Genomic DNA, 17682 nt, shown 5'->3' on the forward strand with positions numbered 1-17682 from the left:
TATATATATATAACTCCTATATATAACAATTTCAAACGGAAAATCCGAAAGAAAACTTTAATTTTTCAGTTACACATAAACGATCTATTCGATTGGCTTTCGCATGATTCTTCCTATATAATATGGCAGCTCGATTTTCAAGTTTTTGTAAAACTCATTTTATAGCTGGAGATGTACTATGATGATAAATATCTTCAAGATTATAAAGAAATATATTTCACGGCTCTACAAATCGCAAGAATCGATATTTCCCAAATTGCGCAGTTTGAAATGCACTAGACTCCACAGTTTTAGAGCCACAATCAAGGAAAATATTCTCCCAACTGCTTTTAGATTCAGATCGGTGAACTATATCAAAAAAAAAATATATATATATATATTTACTGCCTGATAGCTTTAATTACGGAGAGAGAGAGAGAGAGAGGTATATTGCATAGAAAGAGAGAGAAAGACAGGCATGGCTATTGAGAATATATACTATATAGTTTATGGATATTTCTCTATCCGACTGCTGTTTATAAATATAGTTTTATCTACCCCTTTTTGTTAGCAAAGGGTTTACATTTACATGAAGTTGAAACGTTTACGAATATGAAGGCAAAGCAGAAACAAATCAAAAGCTTACCGCGCAGTGAGAGCGAGCGAGAGAGAGAGAGAGAGAGGGGGGAGAGCCCGTAGATAAACGTTAGCAGCTGTTACCCGTCCTTGCCCGAGCCAATTAGTTTTTCATTATTTCACATTTTAGCACACTTCAGAATTGCCGCAATCAGTACACCTTATATTATATTTGAAATTAACTTTTTAGACGTTTTCCGCCCATTTTCCAAACTTGAAAGTGGTTTAGCATAAATCTCGAAATTAAATATTTTGAAGCCTAAGACAAGCATTTAGTATTTGGCCTTATTTTCCATCCACGGCGGTGGAATGGAAACAAATGTGTTTTATAATGTATTTAGACAAAGAACTGAGTTTAAAGCCTTTTCAATAATGAAACGAAGTTTGAAGTTACTGTTTTACACCCATTTTCCACAACTTGAGGTGGATCAGTCAGTCAATCGGTCAATCAGAACAGTTTCAATCCACTTGGTTTTTGGATGCACTTCACGAATCTCCGGCCTTGGTCAGTGCATCGAAGTAGGAGCCCATCATCAGATCGGCGGGCGCAATGCCAAACGTTTGGCTCAGCTGCTCGGCAATGGCCTGGCCCTGTTCGGGCGTCTGTTCGGGCCGCAGACATACCTCAAACTCCATGAAATGCCCCAAATCCTGCACCTCATCCATGTGAATGCGCGTCTGCTCGTAAAGGAAGAGCAGCCGTCGTTTGGCCAGCACGCCCAGTGCACCGTTCGATTGGCGCAAAATCTTCTCCAGCACCGCGGGCTCGTCCACCTCGATTTTGTTGTATTTGGAGAGCTTGGGCCCGGCCACATCGGGTCTGTCGTAGTAGACAAGCTGGGAGCGTGCCGGCGCCTCCAAGTAACGCAGCTTCAGCCGGCCGCCCTTTGGTGAATTGAAGAAGACATCGCGCTGCACAATTAAATCGCCAGCGGCATCGGTTAGCTGCCGGGCAATGCCCAGGCGACGTTCAAACTCCACTGCGCCGCCGGGTATGCGCGCCTTGATCTCCACGTTGCGCTGATCGGGTGTCACAGCTGTGTCGCACATGTTGCTTCCGTTGGTTGCTTTGATTTTGACTTGTCTGATTTGTTGTAAGAAATGCCGTAATTGCATATATTTACACATAGAACCCCGTTTTACCGGCCTCTTTGCGCTTTTCGATCAGCGTACACGCGCGCTTTTGCTATCGTTATCGATAGTTGACACGAGTCTCATTTGGTGTGGCAGCACTTTGCTAACTTTCGCAGTTGATGTGTACACACTGTGCGCGGCTTGGCGCCAAAATGCGCTCTTTTGAAAGCAGATAGTGTAATTGTTTTAATCTGTGCCATGAGCTTGTTTAAACTTTTACGTTTATGTATATATAACTTATATGTTTATTTTATTATTATTTATTTATTCGTTGATTTATGCACAATTAAAGTGTACAAAAAATACCCTGTGCCTTGCTCCGAATCGTGGGAAAATATGCATATACGCTAATACACGCACGCTTAAAGCAGTGGCAGCTCGGCTGTTGCTTTTCCCAAGAATAGTTAGAATACCCTGTACATACTGCGTACTGTGCGTATGATAGGCCAGACAGATTGAAGACGATAAGCATCGTTTTTTAACATCGGGTTCGGGTGAATCTTTTGGGTGCTAGATATATCAAATTTGGTATGTAGATTCTCATATATATCACTATTAGAATAAAACCGACCTAAACTGAAAATATTCTTTATTTTGTATTGAAAATTTTAATAAAGATCAGACTTGGCACACCCCATTAATACACAGAGGAGAAGCAGTTTGTGTGTGTGTGTGTTTAAATCGAAGTTTTTATAACTGCTCTGCTCTGGTTACAGGGTATCTGCTAGTGAGACGCTCTCTACCTAAGCAGGCTTACGTGCATGAATGGACACAGGGTATCTATTACAATCTTTAATGATATATACTTATATATGTATATTTATACATACATATGTAAACGTGCATATACATATATGTATGTACTCAAGCTAAATATAAATGTACATACATACGTACACATACATATTTCTAATCACTCAACAAAATAGCAAATGTGCACTTACATATACATGTACATACATATATATTCATGCACATATATTACGTATGTATGAACATATACATACATACATATATGAGCACCCGAAAACGTGTTCGTTTATATGTATGTTTGTATGTACATACATACATACACATATGCAAATACTTAGATGCAAAAGCAACAAACAGCAAACCCAAAAAAACATATGTATGTAAATAAAAAAAATCTACAACAACAACAGCAAGAAAACACAATGTGTAGACAACACACACAAGTTGCATAGTCTCCTGGCCGGGCCCCGCTTCGTAGCGCGCAATGGCACACGATAGGTAAGCAAGCGGCAGGCAGCGGCAGCGGCAGAGGGAAAGCGATAGGCAGAGCAGAAGGCGTCAGCGGTGGCAGCGGCGGCAGCTATGATGACGATGCCGCGCGCGCAACGACTTTGGCAGCTCAATACACACACACACACACACACACACAGAGCGACCGAGGGCGGCGTTCGTGTGCCCTGGGCGTGTCACAGTGTCAGCGGGCGAACGCGTTGGCGGGCGCAAGCGGGTGTATTGCCATCTACTTCCCATTTTGAAAGCTTTTGCGCTCGTTTCGCTGGCGGGGACGTCGGCTTTGATGTTCGGCTCAGAGCCGAATAACTTTCGTTGCTGTTGTTCTTGTTGTTGCTGCTTTTGCTTATTACCCTGCATGTTCGAAATGGCAATAGCAAATTTACTTTTAATTTGCCACCACCTATGCCCAACACCATCCCACCCCCTCCACCGAAAAACCGACGACACCTCCATTTTGTTTTCTGCACTCTTCGGGTTCGCTCCACTGTAGCACTGGAGCGGCGCCCTCTGGCGGCTAGCAGAAAACCCGCTTTCCCCCACCCACAACAAAAACAAAAAAGAACCAACTGTCAGGTGCAGGGTGGCAACCATAATAGTTGTTGTTTATGATAGGTTGGCAACACTATAAATCGATATTGAAAATAATTACAAGCTTTTGCTGCAATTTTTGTATTTTTAATAGCTAATAAATTGCACATAATCACTTATCGATTTGATTTAGAGCAGAGCATTTAGGCAATTATAATGCAATTTAAGGGATTTAATTAAAGAATAATGGTAGTAAAGGATATAAATTTTTGCAAATGTATGTATGTAAAAGGCAAAAGTCATGTCCTTGCTCGATTGCTCCGATCGAAACGGAGTCTACCTCCAAATGGCCAGCCCAAACGTTTTCCACTCAACCGCCCACCCATATCTCGCAGATTATGTACATATTTACAGACATATGCAAATACATGTGTGTATGTATGTATACATGTGTATGCACAGATCAAGTACATACATACATATGTATTTAACTTCTTGAGTGCCTTCATCCACTTGTGAATATTGCGACAGCTCGGTGCTAGGTACAGGCCATCTCCAAATTACATTGTTTTCTTCTAAAAAAAAAACTAAAACTGTAGATAATATATAAATACACATGTTTGTATGTAAATATGTACATGCATACACATACATATGCATATGTATATGTGTATGTTTAGCGATTACTAAACGTTTTCTGTCCGATCGTCAAGAACAGCTCGAAGTACAACGGGATTCCCGTCCCATCGCTTGTTTATAAAATGCAACTTTCTGACTAAATCGTTAGAAAGAAAAGACTTTAAATCTGAGCTCAACCACAAATACATACATATATATATATACTTACATGTACAAATAAATATGTACATATCTATTTACGTGGGCAAACGCTGAGATTTTCCAATGTATTATTGTTTACAGTTTGGCTTAGAATATATCGATATCCGATATATTAAAATGCTATTTACATAGCGACTTTGCTGCCGAATAGCAACAAACATGCATACATATGTATATATGTACATACATACATGGCGTATCATTTGTATGTACATACATATGTATGTATTTATTTGCTCCATGATCATTGCAGTGGATATTTGATACTCTGACAACGGCAAACGCCGTGCACGCCGGGAATCAAACCAATTCCTCAGTAGGCCACATTAACAGATAATCTGCCGCTAAGCTGGCGATACACAGATATGTATGTATGTATGTACATATGTACATACCAACCTCCCTCCTCCCCACCATGCCATACCTCGCATTTTGGCAGCATTCCTCTTGCTCATTCTTCTTCTTTCAACGAACATTCAATTTTCTTGTGTGTATCTAAAGAATTATTAACTATGTTCGTAGAAATAGATACATCTACACATACATATATACACACATATTCATACATATGTATGTGTGTTTGCTTGTATTGAAGCTTTTTCGAGCGAGTGAACGGATATCAAACAAAAAAAAAACAAAAAAAAACCCGTATCCGACCAACCGGCATACATACATATTTATGTATATACACGCTCAAATGCGTGTGCATGTGTGTGTGTGTGTGTGCAAGTACACAAACACAGACACTCACACAAAACAGATACGAAAATTTAATGCAGTTTTCTCGATTTTCTATGTGGAATTCTCCGTTGTCGCTGCCGCAGTCAGCGTCTGCGCCGGCCGACAGACCGACAGACAAACAGCGACGACGACCTTCGCTGCATCGCGTACTTTTGTTGTTTCTCTTCTTCTTCTCCTTTTTCTTCTTCTGCATTTGTGTTTTTGTTGTTGGTGGTGTTGCCGCTGCCGCTGTCGCTGCTTTTGATTGTTGCTGTTGTGGCCCTCAGTTTGGTAGCCGCTGCGCTGCCGATGGCACAAAATGTATTGGCCATATACATACATACACACATACATATATTTGGACGTGTGTGTGTGTGCTGGTACCTTTTTGTATGTATCTGTTATGTGGCTGTAAATGCTCCCCTCTAGTACTCCCGCTCCCGCATTCTAGCGCACTCTCTCTCTCTTTTATGAGCTCTCTCGCTAGCTGTACATATATGCATGCATGCATGCATATACATATATTTTTGTGCTTGTATGTGTGTAACCAGCTGCGACTTTAAGTTTTTGTTGTTGCTGCTGCTGCTGCGAATTCGCTCCCAGCTGTGAATGTGCCTGTGTGTGTGTGCGAGTGCGAGCGTGAGTGTGAGAGTTTGGTATATTTGAGAGATACTTTGACCTTTTTTCCCATCAAGAAGACTTGAGCTGTTGTTGTTGCTGCTGCTGCCGCTGCCGCTGCTGGCGTTGCCACCGCAGCCGCAGAGAGATCATTGCAGATTATACAGGGCACGTAATTTAGTATATACATAAGTGTTTATCTAAGTACATAATATCTATATGTCTGTATGTACATGCATGTATGTGTGCGCGTAAGCGTGTGAGTAATTTATGAATTTTCGTTTTATTTCGGTTTTAATATTTGTTGTTGTTGTTGTATTTTGAACAGCTCAGCTGCGTCGCTGCCGCTGCGGCTGCCCATTTATGACTTCATTTGCCGCTTTGTCTTTTAATTTTCCCAAAATTATTTATGTACATACATACATATGTATGTATATACTTATTTTTTGCGCTCTCTCGCCGCATGCTTCTATGTATTTATAAGATACATTTCTTGCGGTCGCTGGCGCGGGCTGCACTGCGAACGCTTGCAAAGGTGTGCTGATAAGTGGTGGGTGTTGTGGGTCGGTGGGTCGGTGGGTGGGTGGTTGGGTGGTTGTTGTTTGCTCTTTGCTAGATGGGGGCCTTGCCAACAAGTGGCAAGTGGCGAGGCATACACATTTTTCTGACAGTCCTGGAGCGCAACCCTGTCAAAGCCTTCCGGTTCAACGGACTGTTCGTTTTTTTCTTCTGTTTCCTTTTTGTTTTTGTTTTTGCTTTTTTTTTTTGTTTATTGGCATATAACCAAAAATAGTGGCAACGCTCGTGTTCGCTTTTGCTATTTCGTTTATGTTTATGTTACTTTATTCTTCGTTTTCTTGTTGGATTTTCATTGTTGCAATTTGCTTGGGAGCTGCCTTTGCTTTCGCAGTGGAAAATAAATAATTTATAAAATGCACACACATACACACATATATAGTATGTGTATGTGTATGTGTGGGATTGAAATATACATGCATATATGTGTGAGAGAGAGTGTGTCTGTGTGTGTGTGTGTGTAGCTATTCCACTCACAATACGTATATGTATGTACATATGTATGCACACATGTACATACATATGTATATGTGCTCGACGTCCTTATGTCACATATTTCATATTTATTTATGTACATACAAACATACATATACATACATGCATACGCATATAAGCAAGAGCTAGCAGCTCAGCTCATTTATATGCATGTATGTATGTATGTATGTATGTATGTAGATATATGCACGTATGCATATAAAAAGCTTATATACAGACATGGTAGCTCTCTTTCTCTCTCTCTCTCTCTCTCTCTCTCTCTCTCTTTCCTTCTCTCTGCACGTGTGTGTGTGCAACGCGACATGAAGAAAAGCGCAAAGCGCAGCGTAAGTAGAAAATTCATATGAAAAACCAATTTTCTTTTTATGACTTGATTTCTACTATATGTCCAGAGTTTAATACAACTGTGGGAACCAAGATGAAAATATTTTGTCAGATAAGTTGGCAACGCGGCATGAAGAAACCCAAAGCAAAAGGGGGAAGAGGGAGCGTAAGCGAGAGATAAAGAGGGCGACAAACGCTCAATAGGGAAAATTAAAAACTAACTAACTTATTGAAATTTGCTAAAAATGATAGACTTTTTTATATACATATGTATCTCTATATATAAAACTGTTTGTCCTGACGGACGGACTGATTGGTGCACGCTAAGGCGGGGTTTCGGCAAATTTCACCTGCATGTGTGGAAAAATCGCGAAAAACGTTTTTGTATGAAACTTTGTTGTTTACCATCCGATCGGCCTCAAACTCATTTTCAAAGATCTTTGTTCAAATTCATTTGAGTGGTGTTTCACACTTTTTGGAAAATCCATCCCTACTTGGTGGAAATGGGGGTCAAAGCTCAAATTCATTTCCAAGGATCTATATGAACCATCATTTGAGACGTGTTTCACACTTTCTCGCAGACACCAAGCTTCCTCGGTGGAAAGTGCGATTCAAGTTTTATCAGATTTGCTTCAAACTTATTCTCAAAGCTCTACGATTTGGGAATTTTCACCCGCAACAGTGGTAAATTGGCGGAAAACGGTTGTATGAAAGTTTTTTGTTTACCGTCCGGTCGGTTTGCATACTACTATTTATTTAAGCAGATTCAAACATTTATCAATATAACCATAAATATCTATAGGGAATTGCAGTTTTCTAGCCTGCGAGTGACCACTGTATTAAAACAGAACTATGAAAATCAAGTTAAAACAAGATTAAAAATTGTTCGTTACCAAGCTTCGCATTAAGGGTTATAATAATGAACATACATGCCGTCCTCCATGGTCACTTTAGTCGGCATTTCTTCAAAAATCTTCCATTGCTTCAAAAATCTTCCAATCAAAATTATACTTAAATCGTTTTCAAAACTTTTATCTTTATCTTATCTTATCGGTTAGCCAGCAAATGGATATCAAAGAGCGACCCTTTCGCAGAAATATGCCTAGGGAATTTACAGTTTAGGTAGGCCGCAATCGAGGGATAAATGCAACTCAGGTAAAACGCGATGCGCTGGAAGCTTTACAGGGTTGGTTCCATAAATCTTCATTTAATCAGGTAGCCGACACCCTGACAACTGTGTACAGGCAGATAAATACGTTTATAAATCCAAAAGACACACAATTCTGAAATTTTCAATCAAACTCTGCTTCGACTGTACCGCACCCGACTGCAGAGATATATGTACATATATCATTTGGTTGATCGGGTTGAGAACTTAAGCCTCACAAATAATATATGGCCTTTATCAGGGAGAGAAACTATTAAGCTATGCATATTCATTTTTTTCTGATATTACCTCCCATATCATAATACTGACAAATATCGATACAAGGTTCCTTTAAGCAAAACTCGAAAATTGTAGAAGCTAAACATATCATATTTGGTAGATAGGGTAGTTTATCGTGTAGTATATACAGATGCCAAATATTTCACATAAGGCTTTACCACAAAAGAAGGCGGGTTTTTGATTTAACTAGCTCTAAAAACCTAAATAGCCTCTATATGTGTATATATATTATATTTTAAGTTTCAACAAACTAAATGCTCTGAAATCGACCTGATCAACAATATATACGGCTACTATATCGGATCAGAGATGCCTTTCTGCTAGGTAAGGACATTTTCAGCGAATACAGGCTGAAGTTATCGGAAAGTTATCGGTTTGCCTTACAAGAATTGCTAAGTCTAGAAGATAATCACAATCAATTGAAAATATGAAGGAATGCTAGATCTTAAACGTAGATCCTTTTAAGGCATGTGTAGATCAGGTTTCTTCCATAGCATCGATAAGTCACTTAGGAAATCGATAATTATCGATAGGAATTCCCTGCTTTTGAGCATATCCCGCAGGTTCCGTAGGACTTTGAACCCCAATATTTTCAAAAACGCATTTTATAAGTTTATCCTTGGGCTTTCGCTTTAAACATTACAACTATTTGACAATGCTCGGACTATGAACACCGAAAATAAGCATCGAAACATGAAATTGGGTAAGTAAGGATATTATTTTAATAATATTTTTAGTTTTTAATTATGAAAACTCTCCATAAGCAATTCTATGCACAACTGTACAACTGTACTTGAGAATTGAAGAAAGCTTAGAAATGCGTTATTTTAACTTGACCTCCGTGCACGTGGGTTCAGTATATGAGTATATAACACCCCCCGCCCAACCGCACGCACACATAATTTTTGTTTCTATGCAGATCCTTTTAAGGGCCATACCTTTTCACAGCACACCTGCGATCAACCCCTCGTCCGGCCCCCAAGGGTCATAAAAATGAATGCTAGCGGTAATAAAAAACTTTCGCCTGACCCACCACCATCAAATTTGACACCACCTCCCCTAACCCTCCTTCCACTTTCTACTACTCAACACTAGATTGAAGAGTTTCTTTGACGAATTAAACGAAATGTTTTTCAACACTGCTTATTAGGTCATCTAAAATGTTATCAAGTGATATCTATGAGAGACTTGGGCATATATATGAGAGATCGCACCTTACGTAGCTGATTGCCATTTCAGGCATCTGAGTTCATATCTGAAATATGCATGTAAATTCATAATTGATGAATCACGCCAAGCAACAACAATAATAATGACAACAACAACAATAACAACGTGTGTCGTATCAACAAAACAAATTTACATACACACGCGCACACACACATGCACACTCGTAGATATGAATATGTGAGTATATGACCTAAACAGAGTGCAAAAAAGGTAAGTAAAAAGAAGAACAAGAAAGAACGTTTGTCTTCGACACGCCGATGGCTAAATACCCTCGCGGTCTGCAAGGCTAACAAGGATTATCGTACAGAAGCTGTTAATTATAAGCAGTAGAAAGAGACAGACAGTTATGTGCATATATCCGCTATATGTATGTATATCGATCAAGAATATACATATGTATATGTACATGCATCCATACTTTATGCGCTCGAAGATGTCTTCTTTTACATGTAACAAAATTACATATGTATGTATATCCTTTGCAAGAGTATACAAAATACTACAAATACAACAAAAAACAAAAACAGTGTTGCCACTCAGTTACATATATTAACATAAGCAGCGAAAACTGAGTTGGATCAATGGCGACATGATCTGGCGCAAAGGCTGGCAGCTCTGCGCAGCCACTTGATCGCCATCTTGTTTAAGGCTATGCCAGCAACGGCGGCGGCAGCAGCAGCAGCAGGAACAACAACAACAACAACATTCAACATGGCGGCCAATAGGCTGCGCTTGTTCTGTTAAGCAAACTGTACTTTTTAATGTATGTACATACATACATATGTATGTAGATGTACATATATATGTACATATATATAATGTGCCTTCTTTTCCATCTAACTCATGCCTTTTGCAAGAAGGGACACCCTTTGCAAACAACACACCCCCCCGCCCCCCCCACACCCCTCTACAACTCCCACACACACCACACAAATTCCAGCAACTCAGTCGCGCTCTCGCTCGCTCCGTCTTCGTTCTCTTTTTATCCAGCATGCTGCTAATTTAAAAACATGAATTGGCAAAAAGAAGAGGAACCCAAAAAAAAAAAAATAATAAATACCCAAATATGTGAAAACGAACAAAGTTTGCTGTGCTGGGTGCGCCGGCGCCGGCATCGCTGCCAGCGTCAGCTTTTGTGGAATTTTCTGTTGTTGCTAATCTCGCTGCTACTGCTGCCGGGCAGCCACCACACACACGCACACACACACACACACACACACACACACACACAGACGCCCACTCGTTAGCTCTCACTTTGCTCGCTAGATGGCAGCAGCAGTCAGCGATCAAATTTCTGGCCCTGGGCCGAGCCCATGACCCCACCACCCCACTGCTTGGCCTCTGAGCAGGTATCATGCCTAGCACTAGCCCAACTGTGCGTGCGTGCGTGCATGTGTGCGCACGTGTGAGTGTTTGATAAGAGTACCAACACACTGGCAACAAGCTTATAACTGTGCTTTTGACTCGCAACATGCGGAAGTGTCGACGTCGGCGTCATCGTCGTCGTTGCCGACGTTGTGTTGCCTTCGCTGCATGGGAAATTTTTGCGGCTGGCGCCAGCGATGACAGCGCAGCACTTGAAATTTTCGCCATCGACACTTTATGGCGTCGTCATGTTGTAAATCTAAGCGAACGTCAGGTCGCCACATCGTCGATTCTTCGATTCGTCGTTGCCAACAGGACGAAAGAATAAGAATGCATTGACAACAACGACGACGACGACGACGAAGACGACGCAAGCGCCAACGCCAACGTCAACGCCAACACCAACGCCATCGTCCTCTTCAGCAGCAGCCCCGCCATCGTCAGTGGCTTCGGCAACACTGCAGACAGCTCGACTGCGGCCAGTGCGGCAATAAAGCTTGTCGGCCAGCCAGACACATGCATGCCCTGTTGCTCAAGGTCGCCGCAGCAGTTGGCTACGTTTCGGCGAATTCAATGCAAAGCTCAGCAAATCGTTGACTACGCAAAAGTGAACATGTGCAAGCAAAAAAAAAAATGAAAACGAACATACATATGTACATATATACATTTATTCGGCACACTGTAAATTTAAGTTCAACTAATATCTCTACGTGCTCTTTACTCAACGGCTTAGCCGCGGTCCATTATCAATATGCGCGGCATATTTGTGTGTAGCGCAATGCGAATGGTATAATGTTGATAATAATAATAATAAACACAAAGTAAGACACTGATGACGACGACGACAACGGCGATTTATGACGTCGGCTGCATGCGCTCTATCTGCCAATGAGAGCAAGGAAGAGCGTGAAGGGGAGGGGGCGAGGAGCCATAACGGGTTGTTAATGCTACTGTTGTTGTTTAGGCAAAAAAAAAATGTATTCGAAGAGAATGAAATCACAAGCAAATAAGAACACAAAACGCAAACAGCGCGCAATGAAGCAAAGCGTACAAAAGGAAAGGAAAGCAAAAGCAAAGAAGAGAAAGAAATTAAACAAAAACGAGTTAATTTTACACCAGTCCAGCCTCGCACACAAACGAGGACAGAGCGCCGGAGAGCGAGAGATTGGGAGAGTGTGAGAGTGAGAAGAACGAACGCCCATTCAATCACTCACGCGACCCGTCGGCCAGCAGCCGCCCGCAGTTGCCATCCACCCACGAGGCCCCGGGCCAGCGGCGCCGTCGTCGTCGTAGTTTCCAATGAAGATATCAATCACCAAAAACAAAAACAAAACTCTGTCCGGCCGGGACCAACGTGGGGCGTGGTGTGTGGGCGGTTTTAGAAGCAACGATTGCGATAACGGCGCCCATATACACACACGCGCACACACACACGCACACACACTAACGCATGTTTTTCGATTTGTCGCTCTCTCCCCTCTTTCGCTACCATTAGCAAGCGAACACAATGGCCGGCCTTGCGCAACGCGCTCGCTTACTCATTCTACTGTACGCTTCTGGCCGCCGCCGCCGCTACTGCCGCTGCCGCCTCGCCTACTCTTTAATCTCGAGAGTCACCAGAGCCCAAAGAGTCGCAGTCGCTGGCAGGCCCCGTTTCGCGTGCGGCAGGCACAACAAGTTTTTTTTCAGCGGAGGCAACGGCTGGTGGCGATGACTAAATATATACATACATAGATACATACAAACATACACATATACATACAACATACACACTGAAGTATGCCTATGAACACACAAGCATGCTTACCTACACTCACACACATACATACATATGTACATAGAGAATAAATCATCTAAATATATGACTATTATACCCAAAACCCCCATATTGCAGCAATTACAACAAAATGTTAAGAAATTTCTAAAAAGAAAAAAATTTATACATACATACATACATGAACGTCATATAACAGTAACAACTCAGCTTTACACAAGTCGCTTATCTTTTACGCTCGCTCTTCCTCTCTCTCTCTCCCTCAGCAAGCACGTTTACTGCCCCCCACTTCTCAGTCCTACAACCTTTGCTTTTCGCACGCTACGTCTACATTGCTGTTGTTGTTGTTGTTGTAGTTGTAGCTGCCTTCTTTTTTCGTTAATTCATTATTGAGGCCAATTGAATTTGTATGTTGCTGTGTGTGTATATACACAAGCATACATACATACATATATTTGTATATATAAGCATATATACATACATATATATGTATGTATGTTTATATATTCGTATATATGCATACATATATAAATGTGTGTGCGCGCCTAGCTAGCAGCGTGCTTGAATGAATGACGAACTGACGGGCCGACGGCCACGACGACCGTTCGCCTTGCTTGCTTTTGCTTGGTCGGCTGACGAGGGCCTGGCAAGAGACTATGCAACACGTTTAAATATGCGCATCGACGGCAGCCGACGGCAAACGAGCAAGCAACGAACGAGAAACAGCAACAACAGAAAGAGAAAAACACACACACACACACAGAAACATACCAAATACATACTCGCACATACACAGACACACACGCATAGCCCAAAATGACGGAGCGTTGCGTGGCAGCAGCAGTGACGGCGGCAGCGACGCTGCCGTGCATGTATCTGTGTATGTAAGCCAATCTGTGTACAAGTGTGTGCACAAGTAAATTGAATGAAGAAGAAGCAGCAGCAGCCGTTCGTGTAGCTACGAAGTTTGATGACGACAACATTTCGACTATGGCAAAGTCTAACTGTATGCACATACATATATACATATGTATATATGTGCATACACATACATACATACATATGTACATTCAAAACGTCGTTTGTCGTTTGCTTCGACAGAGCGCCAACATCGGCCCCACCCACCAACTCACACACGCACGCACACGCACACACACACAGACCGCTAAACGTTTTGCGCGCTGTTTGTTCGTTTTTTTCTTTATGATTCTTTTTATTTATTTTTTTTCGCGTCTTTTCATCGTCGTCGATTGTTCTTGTTGCTTGTTTGGGTCAGAAGTTCGTTGCGCCGGCTTGTTTGACACTTGGCATGCGCTACGCTTAAATAAAAAGACAGCTAGAGAGAGGGAGAGAGAGAAAGTGAGCGACAGCAACAGTTGCGCTCACCTGTGCGAATCAGAACAATTGTTTTCTGGCCAGTAAATAAACTTAATGTTGCAGGCCGGGATACATGCTGTTTGTTTGTTTTAATTCAAGCGAGAACCTAACAACAAACATGCCCCATATAAAACCGAGAAGCGCACCAACAGCCGCGGTAGCAGCTACAAAAACAAATAAACGCTTTTGCTGATGTTGTTGTTGTTATTGTTGCTGCTGCTGCTGCTGCTGCTACTGTCGGCGTCAAAGTCAGCGTCGCGAATTATGTATGTACATACATACATACATATGTAGATGTAAAGGCTGTAGATGCAGCTGACGTGGGCAGCGACAATATCAATTGCATATCGCTTTGACACCAGGTGGCAACGCCGCCAGCTGTCATCGAAGGATAACACAATCCGGGGAGCGTTTCTTTTTTTTTTTTTATTTTGGTTCTTCTCTTCGCAGATTGTTGCCGGCCACTCGAAAGTTAGAACAGCCACAAGTCAAAGAGTGCAAGCAACAACGTGACCAGCTACAACAACAGCTGCCCCCCCCCCCCCCCCACACACACACACACACGAGCGACTGCGGCCAAACAAGCAATAGTAAATGGTTAGTTATATTCTATGCGTGCGTATGCAAATGTGTGTATGTGCATGTGTGTGCGTGTCGGATGAATTACTACGGCAGCGAGAGAGAGAGAGAGATATATATATATATATAGAGAGAGAGAGAGAGAGAATGTGCAAGCGAATGAAAGTGCACGGCTAGCAAGTTGGTGTGGGTGTGTGCGTGTATGGGTGTGTGTAAAAAATGCATTAAGCACGTCTTCCTCTTCCATTTTCTACTTCTACTTCTGTTTTACCTGTTTTATTTGCATTGACTAAAACAACAACAACAAAAATCAACAACAAAATGATAAGCAAAGATGTAAACTGTGATAATGAAGCAGAAAGAAAACTTGTTCGAAAAGTTGTAATGCAATGGAGGATTTGCGAGGGGAATGGGAAAGATGTTGATGGCAAAAAAAGGGGGTGGGGGGGGGGGGTGGTATGTGGGAAGATAGCGATATGCAGCATGGAGCTAAACGCGCTCTGTTTGTGGGCGAGCGGATATCCGGCCCAATCCGGCCGGGCGACCAGGGCCAACTTGATTGGGCCAGTGTATCCAATAATTTAAGCCAGCCAACAGACAGATACATTCATTCTATACACATGTATACATATATACATATATGGATAACTCAGTCTTGAGATAGAAAGAGAGAGAGCGAGCGAGAGAGAAATTAGCCAGCAGTGCACAATGCGTGGAAGAAAACTTTCTATTGTTCAAGAAAATTGCAAAAAGAGAGAGCCAAAAGAGAGCTGCACGCTTTCAGGCCTTTTCTTTAGCCAGCATTCTATTTATGTGATTCCTCTTTGTGCTATATCCGTAAATGGTTCACAGCGTTTTTTTTTTTACAGATTTGTGCATACACAGATAAAGGTACATAAATATATATATATGCTTTTATAAATTTTCGAATACCCTTGCTATCATAATTTGATTAGGAAGTACATATGTAAAAGTATACATAATCTGGATCAATATCAGGGGCCGTGAATATATAGCTGATGTCTGTTTTTATTTTCATGCTTCTATGCTTAGTATTCTATCATTTTTAATGTCTGTGATTGATGATGTTTATAGTTGATAAAGATCTACATAGCTTCATAAAGTCATACGGTTTTTATTGATTATCTGTGGGAAGAATAATTAAAACAACTTTTGTTTTCTTACCCTTGATCATAGAACAAATGCATAATGATAAGGGTAACAATTTATTTAGCTGATCAATTTCGGAATAATCTATAATACACCTGCTACATAGGCATTCAATATATATTCACATTTGTCCAGCTTTATCCGGGCCAACTCGTGTTTATATTATTTCATAATAAAGTGCTTCATATATTAAGAAATATCTTTTGTAAACCAATTTGTAAGGCGATTGAACGAATTAAGATCTGTTGGCCCTACAACTTTGGAAGCCTTCTTCCCACCCAGAAAGAGCAGATATTCCCAAAACATAACGAAACATAACTGTGAATATTACATTCAAGCCGATCAGATGGGAAGCAGAAAATGTTTCACTCAATTCGGCCATCCATCAATTTCCCAAATTTATGGGCAAAAATAACATTCATCAATTAAAATAAAAAATTAAGCTTTCCAACTATAACGTATTGGACTGTGAGGGGACCAGTTAATCAGTCAATCAGTTGCTGAGTCAGTCAATCAGTTTATCAGTCAATCAGCTAGTCAATCCGTCAATCACTAAGTCAGTCAGTTAATCATTTAGTTATTCAGTCAGTCAATTAATCAGTTTGTCAATCAATTAGATAGTCAAGTAGACAGTCAAACAGTAAGTCAGGCAGTCAGTCAGTTAATCAGTCAATGAGTTACTCAATCAGTCAGTCAATTAATCAGTTTGACAACCAATCAGTTCATCAGTCAATCAGTTAGTCAATCAATTAATATCTTTGTCAGTCAATCATTCAAGCAGACAATTAATTAGGCAGTCAGTCAGTGGATCAGTCAATCAGTTAGTCAGCCAGTTAATTAGTCAGTTTATCAGTTACTTAGTCAGTCAGCCAATCAATCAGTTCATCAGACAATCAGCTAGTCTATCAGTTAGTCAATCAGCTTATCAATCAATCAGCTTTTCAATCAGACAGTTAATCGGTCTGTCAGTCATTCAATCACTCAATCAGGCCAGACATAAATTGCATAACAGCTAAAATGTATTAGAAATAATTGTATAACCCATAAACATAAACGTGTAGAGAAATATTAGAAGGACTTCCTCGCTTCGGATTACCTCTGCCCTGTGTGACGTGCACGCACGCTTGGAAACACTGGAGAGACAAGCCCCCAATCCCCACCCCGTCTCCCACCCTCACTTCGTGTTAATATCATATCGAAGGATTGGCAATGCACAAATATGTAGCTACAATCACTCATACCGCATCCCCCTCACATCATCCTTTTCGTATCAATGGCGAAAGGCGAGCACACGCTTACTCTCTCGCTCGCTCTCTCTCTCTCTTTATCTCTCTCTTGCTGTCACTCATACGCACACACATATGTATGCTTGGCTGTGTTTACATAGCAAAGCGTGCATGAAACGGGGCCTCGTTTTGCGCTGCCGCCGTTCGGGCTGCCCGACAAAGAAAAAGACAGAAAAAAAAACAACAACAACAACAACAAAAAAGCCAATGCTTATCGATGCCACTGCGTGCTTGTGTATGTATGCATACACATACATACATACATACATATACAGATATTGTTTTGCTTATGTTTGTATGTAACATACATACATATATACAACGTATGCGTGTGACTT

The 17682-nt window shown here is 41.2% G+C and overlaps 1 protein-coding gene across 1 annotated transcript; it reads right to left on the minus strand.

The window, feature by feature from the left end:
- Nucleotides 1-858: 858 nt before the first annotated feature.
- Nucleotides 859-1801, minus strand: LOC135439985 (uncharacterized). Its single transcript, XM_064698918.1, has one exon. The coding sequence runs from the start codon at nt 1741-1743 to the stop codon at nt 1102-1104; it is 642 nt and encodes a 213-aa protein (XP_064554988.1). The 5' UTR covers nt 1744-1801; the 3' UTR covers nt 859-1101.
- Nucleotides 1802-17682: the final 15881 nt, after the last annotated feature.

Source organism: Drosophila montana, unplaced genomic scaffold (assembly GCF_035044405.1).
Source record: "Drosophila montana isolate Dmon_TW-CO22-7 unplaced genomic scaffold, ASM3504440v1 contig_786_1, whole genome shotgun sequence".
NCBI classification, from domain to species: Eukaryota; Metazoa; Arthropoda; class Insecta; order Diptera; family Drosophilidae; genus Drosophila; species Drosophila montana.